The 9,633-nt window shown below is 56.3% G+C and overlaps 1 protein-coding gene across 3 annotated transcripts in view; it reads left to right on the top strand.

Annotated features, from left to right (window-relative positions):
- Positions 1-9,183, top strand: part of SUMO3 (small ubiquitin-like modifier 3) — a 10,133-nt gene extending 950 nt beyond the window's left edge. The window contains exons 2-8 of one of the 3 annotated variants that reach the window (XM_012652715.1): positions 2,780-2,908; positions 3,492-3,511; positions 3,821-3,882; positions 5,376-5,400; positions 5,476-5,482; positions 6,103-6,174; positions 7,826-9,183. In XM_012652715.1, coding sequence (XP_012508169.1) covers positions 2,780-2,908; positions 3,492-3,511; positions 3,821-3,882; positions 5,376-5,400; positions 5,476-5,482; positions 6,103-6,174; positions 7,826-7,966 — 456 coding nt within the window. In that variant the 3' untranslated portion in view covers positions 7,967-9,183. Of the gene's footprint in view, positions 1-1,012; positions 1,797-2,779; positions 2,909-3,491; positions 3,512-3,820; positions 3,883-5,375; positions 5,401-5,475; positions 5,483-6,102; positions 6,175-7,825 lie in introns of those variants that run through there. The other 2 variants (XM_012652716.1, XM_012652717.1) reach the window with 2 other exon arrangements.
- Positions 9,184-9,633: the final 450 nt, after the last annotated feature.

Genomic DNA, 9,633 nt, shown 5'->3' on the forward strand with positions numbered 1-9,633 from the left:
GGGCCCCGCCCCCGCCAGGGCCCCGCCCCCAGCTCCGCCCCGCCGAGCACGGCCACGCCCTTCCCGCGGCTCGCAAAGGCGCCCTGCGTGGGGAGGGACCCACCGTCCACGGCCGAACGCTGACGCGTTCCACCCCGCGAGCGCGTAGCCCGCAGAGCCGTCCCCGGCGGGGCCCCTCAGTCCTCCTCCCTTCGGTGCGCGGTCCCGGTGGCGCGCGGCGGCAGCGCGGAAGGAGCGGCGGGGCCACCCCGGGGCAGCGCTCCGAGGGCCTGACCCGCGGGAGCCGCACCGCCGTCCGCGCCGGCCAGCGCCCTGCGCCCCACGCCCCAGTGTGCGCCCCCCAGTCGCGGTCCCGAAAGTGCGTCCTCCCCTCCCTTCTGCGCTGCGGTGTGCGCCCCCCAATGACGGTCCCGAAGGTGCGTCCTCCCCTCCCCCGCGCGCCCCGGTGTGCGCCCCCCAATGACGGTCCCGAAGGTGCGTCCTCCCCTCCCCCGCGCGCCCCGGTGTGCGCCCCCCCCTAGTCGCGGTCCCGAAGGTGCGCCCTTGGCTCAGGCACTTGGGCCGTGAGTCCTGGGGAAGGTCTGCAGCGGTGTTAGCCGCGCTTATTGGAAGAACCTTTGTGCAGGCCTGGTCTGGGCTGTTACTGTCGGCTCTATTTGGTTACTGTGCTGTTACTGTGGGGGGGGGACGGGGAGCTGGAGCCTTGCAGGTGGGCCCAGGGCTGCCCCAGAGGCCGCCCTGGTGGAGCCTGCCCCATCCACCCACGCGAGGTTCAAGGAAAAGTGAGCGCCAGGGAAACCTGCCCAGGTGCAGGTGGAGCGGCCTCTGCTTTTTACATTTTGATTTTGACTCAGCCTTTTATACCATTTCTCCCACCCCAGGTCATTTGAACAAATACTTGTTCGTCTTAGGCCAAATATAAATGTCCATTATGTTTTTGTAGATGGCTTCCTCTAATGAAGTTTAAATACAGTAAAATATGCACATATTTTTCATCCGTGTATGAACTTGGCTGTGCCACACTGTCAACTTCCACGGTCTGATTAGGTTGAATACATTGTTTCCTTACAGAGTGGCCACGCGGTTGCCACCTGGCAGGCCCGCTGCTGGGGTTCCTGTGTGCCTCCCGGGGAGGAGGGTGGCAGCTAATGCCCGGGTCAAGGTTGTGGAAGTAACACCTGCAGGGTCAGGCAGGAGGGCAGCGCGTCTCTCCGGGAGAGCTGAGGCAGAGGGTCGACCTTAGTGAATTGAGGCTGTTTTTAGGGCTTCATTTTTTTAAAACTCGTAAGTTCACTTGCTTGTTAGGAATTCACCAGGAGCCTGGGGAAGCCATTGTTCCTGGAGTCCCTCTCTTCCAGGACAGGGGCCCAAGTGGCTCTGCCTGGCTGTGGACACCACCTTTAAGGAGAAGACACCTGGATCTTTTCCCTAAAGGAGCCACCGCATCCTCACGCCTTGGGGAGTGAGGGCCGTTCACACAAGGATCCCTGGTCCCATCCTGGCCCGGAGCCATTTGTGCGCTCCTCCCTCCCATGGCCCAGTTTTCTCCACACTGGAGAAAACTCCAGTGGCCTCCAGGAGTGTGGACGGTGCCCGGCCGCTGGCCTGGGACCCGAGTGGGCAGATGAGTGCCGCCTGGACTCGCACTGCCAGGCCTGCTGCTGGAGCCTCTTCCCGCCGGGGCCCCGCTCAGGCCACGGCAGCTCCCTGGACAGAGAGACACATCCCCAAGGTCTCCCGGAACCAGTGCGGTGCAGTTCCCTGGCCCACCCATGGGAGAGCCTTCTGCACCCCAGGTAGGCACTGCCGGGACAGGCATCCAGGGAGGGGAGCAGGGCCTCCTAAGCACCCCCCAGCCTGGGAAGATGAGTGGGTGGTGGCTGGGGCCCATAGCTCCTAGAGGGACCAGCTCCTCCTGCCACACGGCCACATGCTGACAACAGGCTGAGTGGAGAGGGGTGAGCTGCAGGCTGCTGTCCAGACGGCTTTCAGCCTGGCCCAGGGGGGTCTGCTGCATTGTTCCATTAAAAACTCTGGCTCCTTCATTCCCAAGGTTCCTGTTGGTGCAGGTGGCTGAGCGGCACCTCGCTCTGCAGACTGAGCTGCACCAAAGCCGCTCCCTGCCCCTCGACATAAACTTTTGACATCGACACAGATTGTGTTTCCAGGCAACAGGAAACCCATTACGCTGTTGAGCAGCTTCGAGTGTGTCATTAATTACATAAAAAATACTGCGAACTACCACCGTCGAGATAGGACCGTCTGAAAGGAGACACTGCGGCTCCCTCTCACGTTTGCCGATTTTGGCAGTGAGGAGGAGCCTCCGACTGCCGCCGTCCGGTCTGCGACAGTTCGTGCAGGGTCTTCACCGCACTCCGTGTTCCTCTCGGTCGTGCACGCCTGCTTTCTGTTTTATTCTACCAGTCATACGTAACTTTTTATTAGTTTCATAAGAGTAATTTTAAAACAAAGATGGATTTTCTCTGATTTTTTCCTAGATTTATTAAACAGACTTTTTTCTTTGATTTAATGATGGGAGAGGACTCTAGATTTGCACTGCGTTTTCTTACACACGGATGGATGCTTAGGAGGTAGAAGTGAAAAATGAATTCTGTGCAAAAATAAGACAATCACATGAGCAACTCTGAATTGCTAGAGAACTTTAGGAATTAGGTTGGTTTTGAGGACTGAAAAAACCCAACAATTACCAAAAGACTTGCCTTTGAAATCGAGGGCATTTTGAGGCTCGATTTTGAAGCCATTTCTGTGTCTTCTGCAGGAGGGCGTGAAGACGGAGAATGACCACATCAACCTGAAGGTGGCGGGGCAGGACGGCTCCGTGGTGCAGTTCAAGATCAAGCGGCACACCCCGCTGAGCAAGCTGATGAAGGCCTACTGCGAGAGGCAGGTGCGCTCTGGGCGGGCGGGACTCTCCCGCTTCCTGGGACAGATGCGCAGGGCTCTGGGGTGCCTCGGGCTGGGTTTTACGGGTTGTGTCCTGGACATCCGTTAAGGTGTTTCTGGTCCGCACTGTCCCGTGACTTGGCAGGTGCATCTCGAGGCTTGCCCAGCTGCGTGTGGCTTTTCTTCCGCGAGACAGCCTCCTGGCTGGTGGAGTGTCCTCCTTGGGGGGGCTCGGCACTTCTGTCACGCTGCTGGGCTGCTCGGGCTGGGATCGACGCCCGGCGTTCATTCCTTAGGGGCTGCCAAGTGGCGCATTCTAATGCAGACCTCTTACTCCTTTCCAGACTCTTCTATTCTTTCCCGTAATCTGTCAGTTTGAGACCGTGAGCCGGTTCACTGGCGTCCCCCAACACAGCCGGCCGGGTCCCTGCGCCCCGGGTGCTGTGAGTGTGGTCGTGAACTCCGTCCCACGCATTGCTCCGACCCCCTCTGCCTTGCTCTGCGTAGTGCCCAGATGGACCTGCCTTGGAAAGTGGCTGCCTCGCCAGCTGCTCATGACGGCTTTGCTCTGCGGATGCCGCCTGGAGTGTCGGGTGCTGGGGCCACCGTGCCCGCGGCCCGCCCAGCCTGCAGCGTGGGCCGTCTCCAGGGAACCCCCAGAGGAACGGCATTTCAAGGCGCGTCTCGGAGGCTACCATTTCTTAAATGCTTCAGGGCCGTGGCGGTGGACTGCCCTTTCGTTTTACTCTCTTGCCTTGGATTTTTGTTACAAACGATTCCGGAAAGCGGTTTCCTCCCCTCCCCTTCCCCTGCTCCGGAGAGGCAGCCCCTGCCGGCTCTGACCTTTCCCGCGCTGTCAGTGAGCAGCGTGCTCCTGTCTCTCTTTCTTCTGATTTTTGCCTGTGAAAGGTGAGAGTGAGCTTCCCGACACTGCTGTCCCCGTGTGCCCCCCCCACCCCGTTCCTCCCAGCAGAGTGGGTGGCGCAGTGCTGCGCCCTCCCGAGTGGGGAGGTACCGTGCTGCCCTCTGGCTCTCGTCTGAGTCTTGGTGCTTACTGGGTTGGTGGCTTCCTGGGTGCCCGTGGCTAACTCGTCACCCCATGTTCTCCCCATGCCGTGGGATCCCCGCCGTGTCGGCAGGCCCCAGAGGCCACCCACACAGCCCGGGTCTCTGCTTTCCCGACGCCCCCGTGCCCTGTCTGCACCGGTGGCCTTGGAGGCAGCTGCACAGCCGTGGTCCCGCAGCCTCCTGCCAGAGTCACTCTGGGAACTTCTTAGCCTCCTTCCTGCTGTCCTCTGGATTAACCTTCTGCCCCTCTTGTGACGGAGCGGAGCACATGCGCTAGTCCCTCGCCAGAAAGGGCGTGTAAAGTGCAGCGTCCTGAGACGTGGCGTGTCTGAGAGTGACTTTTGGTTTGTATGAACCCCTCACGCTTCAATATTCGGCTGCGTGCAGCATTCTAGATGGAAACTCATTTTCTTTTGTGGAACTTACTGTATCATTTTCTTTTAGCTTCCAGTGTTAACGGTGAAAAGTTCAATAATTCTGATTCTCTGTCCTTTGTATGTAACTAGGTTTTTCTCTGAAAGCTTCTGGGACGTTTCCTGAAGTTTCACGAGAAGCAGGTGCTTCCGTCACTCACAGCCCTTCGGCTTGGGGACTTGTTTCTGTGTAGGAACAGTTCCCCGATAGTCTGTCCTCTGGGCTCTGTTCCTTCTTTGTGGAATTCCTGCTCCTCCTGTGGTGAACTGTCCTAGATATTTTAAATTTCATGATTTTCCTCCCAGTTTGCGGTGGGTTTTGCGGCTGCTTTGGTCTCCTTCCCCGGGGCAGGGGTGGGGGGCGTCTCCGCTTTGTCTCCCCACGTGCTGTGCACGTTCTTATCGTCATGACTTTTCACTTCCAAAAGTTCTCGTTCTTTCTATTCTTTTGAGTGTTCCTCTTTTCTCAGAAGCAACTTGGTGTTTTCTGGATGTGGTGTTTCTTCTTACCTGCCCCAGAACTCGGGCCATGCGCGTGCATGTGTCAGAGCGTGCACGTGTGATGCAGCGTCTCCTGCCCCTTCCTCTTCTCCTCTCGCTCCTCCCTCCCTCCCTGGTGTGATCTCCCTGCTCACACGTGAGCGTGACACACTGCAGCCAGGAGGAGCCGTGTACGTGGGTGGGCATGTGGGCATGCTGTGCATCCACGTGGGGTGACCGCCTGGATTGGGGGTTCTCGGGAGGGGCCTGGAAGCTGCGGTCTGAGAGTGGATTCCCCAGGCTCCAGCCAGCATCCTGGGGGCTCATCTGGGGGTGGGGGGGCTTGGCGGTGGCTTTGGGGACACTGGCTTTCACTGGCTGGTGATCCGTCCCTGGCGTCCTGAGCCCAGAGCTCGGCGTCCACCTCTCCAGAAAGTAGACCTCCCGTGTGCCACCTGCGGGAGGGACGTTCCCTGGCCTCTCAGGGTCATGGGGACCCTGCCCTGGGAGGCCGGATGTGGACTTTCGGGCAGTTGTTGGGAATCTCTGCCTTGCAGGCCTGGTGCGCCCAGCCCCTCTGCCCCAAGCCCTCGGGTCTCGCGCCTGTCAGACCAGCAGTGACCGCGGCTCTGCAGCCGATGCCCACTGCCTGCGGGCCACCCTCACCTGCTCTCTTTGTCCTTATTCCTCTCTTTCTGTCATCTCAGTGGGGTTTCAGGAGGGAGCAGAGGTGCACGTTTTAATCCTGTCTTGTTTCAGTGAAATCAGAACTGCTCGTTGGATGAAATTCTGTTTCTGACCTGGCCGAGGTTTAGTCGTTCCCTCGAGACGCAGGACGGCTGCACGTTCTCCCTCTGGGGGGAGCGTCACCCTCCTCCAGGCCCCGTTGTGACTGTGTCCCAGCTGTATACAGTCTTGTCCTCACGACCCTCACCGTCCCCTGGCCTGTTTCTCTCTGAGAATTTTCTGAAGGGGCAGATGGTGGCGCCAGCGGTATAGAGGTTCTGCTCGGCTTCCGGAAGGAGATGGGAGGGATGGGTCAGGGCGGGTCAGGGCCCCAGGGATGGAGAGTCAGAGCGTGATGTCCGAGCGCATGGGGCAGATCGCAGCCACCGGCAAGTTTCTAGATTCCACTGGTCATAAATCCGGGATGCTGCTATTTTGATATAAACGTTTCATTTTTGACTTAAGCTATGTTATCTGCAAGTATTTAACGGTAATTGTTTTTTCTTTTCAGGGCTTGTCAATGAGACAGATTAGATTTAGGTTTGACGGGCAACCGATTAATGAAACAGACACTCCAGCACAGGTACGGAAGCCGGCGTGGTGGGTGTCCAGGGCTACCCCTGCTCTGCATGCGGGTAATTGCGTTGGGTGGGATATTCTTATTCGAGAATTGTTGATTGGTGCTCATATAGAATGCCTCACTTTTTCTCAATGATTTTAATTAACTTTAAAATTAAATTTTCAAATGTGAAAACTGTGCTTTATCAGACGTCCCCCCTCGCTGTGTGTTGGTGGAGGCTGGGTGCTGGGCCCGTGCTCGCAGCCAGAGCCGCGTCCCCCACGTGGTCCCGACACAGTCAGCGTGTAGCTGTTAACCAGGGACTGGCCGGATTCGTGCCCGCCTTTCTGCGGCAGTGGCTGGGGGAGGCCGTGCCACCACGCCTCACTGCCCCCAGGCATTTTCCTAAGTATTTACCCCACTCGCCAAAGTATTTCAGATTTGCACCCTCGTGTTACTGTGCCTCTCATGGCAAAAGGAGCTTTGGACTTGGAAATAGACATTCTTTTAACTTAAGTTCAGGTGGCAGCTCTTGTCATTTGTCACCTGATGGCCTTGTGATCCAGAGTCACTTAGTCTCTTGGAGTCCCATGTTTGTCTTTAAAGTGGAGATATTAGTAATGCCTGTTTTCCTCCTTTACAAGGTTGTGGGAATCAATTGGAATGTTTTACACGAACATACTTTTGCAAAACATTTAATACTTTATTTAATATTCAGTATTTAATAAATGTTGGAATATTTTGCAATAAATATTTGATTTGTAGCCACCTTAGGAAATCATACACTGCCGAGAGAGTGGTCGGCTCTGTGAGGATTGACAGGGCAAAGAGGCCTTGCGGGGTAGATGGGCTTGAGCGGGAGCGGGTCGGGGCAGGCTGCAGACAGGGGCAGAAGCGGCCTGCCTGGGAAGGCACACTTGCTCCGGGAGCTGGGGGGCTCTCCCTCTCGCCCATGGGCTACCGCCGAGGTGCCTCTGTAGCAGGGGGAGGCGCCGAGAGCAGGCAGGGCTTCCCTGTCTGTTTCTGAGAACATTCCTGTTTCTGTAGGAATTGGCAGAAGCTTCCTCTGTTCAGAGGAAAGGGCCGGGGTAGACGGCTTTGTGCCCACTGTGCGGGAGAGGCGCGTGGGAAACGTTTGCACCATGTCTGCCTGGACTTTGGAGGAGGGAGAGGTGGGAGAAGCCCGTGGTGGGTCCCTTCCTTTGGGGATACCTTACGCTTGGGCCCTTCTTGTGAGATCTCGTTGGCTGTGATGTCCCAGGCCCGATCCCCTGCGCTTGTTACACAGTGCGCGGCTCCTGCGGGTCCTTAGAATTAGGCCGCTAATGGGATGTTCTTAATTAGAATCTGATTTTGTGTGATTTTCAGTAAGAATTTTAGACATTACAGTTTGTATTTTACACTCAGTTTTTTATCGGTTAACATTTGTAACTTTGGATATTCTTTCAAGAGTTTTGTCCAGGGAAGCCTGGTGAACCAGTCGGGGCTACGTGTGCAGCGACACCTCTGTTCCCGAGTGCTGCACGCAGGGTCGGACCAGGGCAGGGCGTGGTCAGGCGATGTCCCTGGCGAAGGGGAGCGGCTCAGGGAACACGCACTGCAGTTAGCACGATCCTTCCTCTGACGAGAAACTAACGTGCTCCCTTCTCTCTCCCGTGCCTGCGATGGCTGACAGCTGGAGATGGAGGACGAGGACACCATCGACGTGTTCCAGCAGCAGACCGGGGGCGCGCGGGAGACCAGCCGCCTGTTGGGCGTGGCCTCTAGAGGGACCGTCCTCGTGCCGGTTGCCCTTCCTTGCATTGCCGTTGAGTAGTGACACGTGATCGCCAGCACGGAGGAGTCTGCGGAATCTCGAGGGCATTCACCAAAACGATTTTCCTCTCTGACCTCCTGCGAGTGCAACTCAAAACTGTGTCTGCGGGGACGGATCTGCGACTTAAACTGGGCCAATCAGAATTGTTATCTTTGTTCAGGAGAAATGAGTTGCCGGGTTTTGGGGGTTTGTTAATGTTTTCATTTTCTTTTTTTCCCCCTCTACCTATAGCATTTTTTGCCCCAGATTTGTGGCCTGAATGTTCGTTTAGTCCGTGGACAGGAACTTGCTCTGGTGTGGGCTGCCCCTCCACCGCCGGTTCCAGTCACACAGCGCTCGTGTGCACGCGGCGTGGGTCTGTCGGACAGGCGTCCCGCAGTGGTGGGGACGGAAGACAGAGTGTCACTGGCTATTTGTTGTAGGCACAGGTTATTAAAATGCTAAATATTGCAAATTTAAGCTTGGTCAGCTTGTGATAAAGTTGAGGGGAAAATACTGGACTGCTTGTTAAAAAGTAGAAAATAACAGCCCTTTGGTAACGTGGCCCCACGTGCTCCCTGCTCCTGCGTGTCCCCCTGGGGTCCGAGGCCCCCCCATCAGTGTCTGACAAGGGTCGGCACAACAAAAATCGACTTTTTCCCTCTTCTTAATATAGAAGACAGTAATTCCCACATTTCTCATTTGGTGATGGTGTTGTGGCCTCAGGTTTCTTCTAGTATTTGCTTCTGATGAGTAATTATGTTCTATACATAAAAAGGTAAGATTAAGTAGTGCTGAATTTTCAGTTACGTTGTTGTGTAAAGAGCTACTGCCAAGCGTGGTTACCGACCCGTGGGAAGAGGACCTCGTGCCTGCTCTCTCCTCGCGGGTCTGTGCCGTGCGGCTTTCCAAACACATCCTGAACTTGCGCGTTACTGTGGTGATCAGTCCTGTGACATTTTGGGGATCTATGCCAATTAAAAATGTTCCTCGTTCTGCCTGTTCTTCCGAAAGGACCCACTGCCGCTCAGTGGCCGTTCTCTGCCTTTTTTATAGTCACCTGACTGATGACCCATCATCTCTTGCTTGCTGGAAATCTTGCTGAAAATGTCCTCAGTTCCTCTGTTTTGCTGTGTGGGTTCGGGTGGGGTGTGTTAGCTCTGCTGTTTATTCACAATTTGTACATTATTCGTTGTCCTTTCCTACTGTACACAGTAAATATAGTTTGGTATTCTGTCTCGGCTCACACTGAACTCTGCATTTGAGGGCTAGGGCACACTGTCACACGTCAGTGTTTGTGGGGACCGTTCGGCAAGGCCATTAAGGAACTGTGACCTACACGCTAGTCACTGGAAGGTTCCTGCTCACCGATGGCCCCCTGCCCCTCTGCAGGTCACCAGTGCTGGGCTGGCATCTTCCCAGCCGGGAGGGCGTCCCCTCTCCTAACCGGGCCCTCCTGGTGAAGGGACCTGCACCCGCACGGGGAGGGAGGACCTTTGCTCTTCCTCTGGGGTTCCACGTGTAAAAGAGGGCGGGTCTTGGAGGCTGTGAGTCTGGACGTTAGTCCGGGGCCTCTCCGCTGTTCCTGGTGCTGGCATGGGAGTGTTTTCCGCTTGCAACTGACAGCCTACTCGTTTATCTGCCTTAAAGCTGGAGTGAACTGATTCTAATTTGGCTTTAAGAATTTC

This window comes from Propithecus coquereli, unplaced genomic scaffold (genome assembly GCF_000956105.1).
Source record: "Propithecus coquereli isolate 6110/MARCELLA unplaced genomic scaffold, Pcoq_1.0 Scaffold399, whole genome shotgun sequence".
Classification (NCBI taxonomy): Eukaryota; Metazoa; Chordata; class Mammalia; order Primates; family Indriidae; genus Propithecus; species Propithecus coquereli.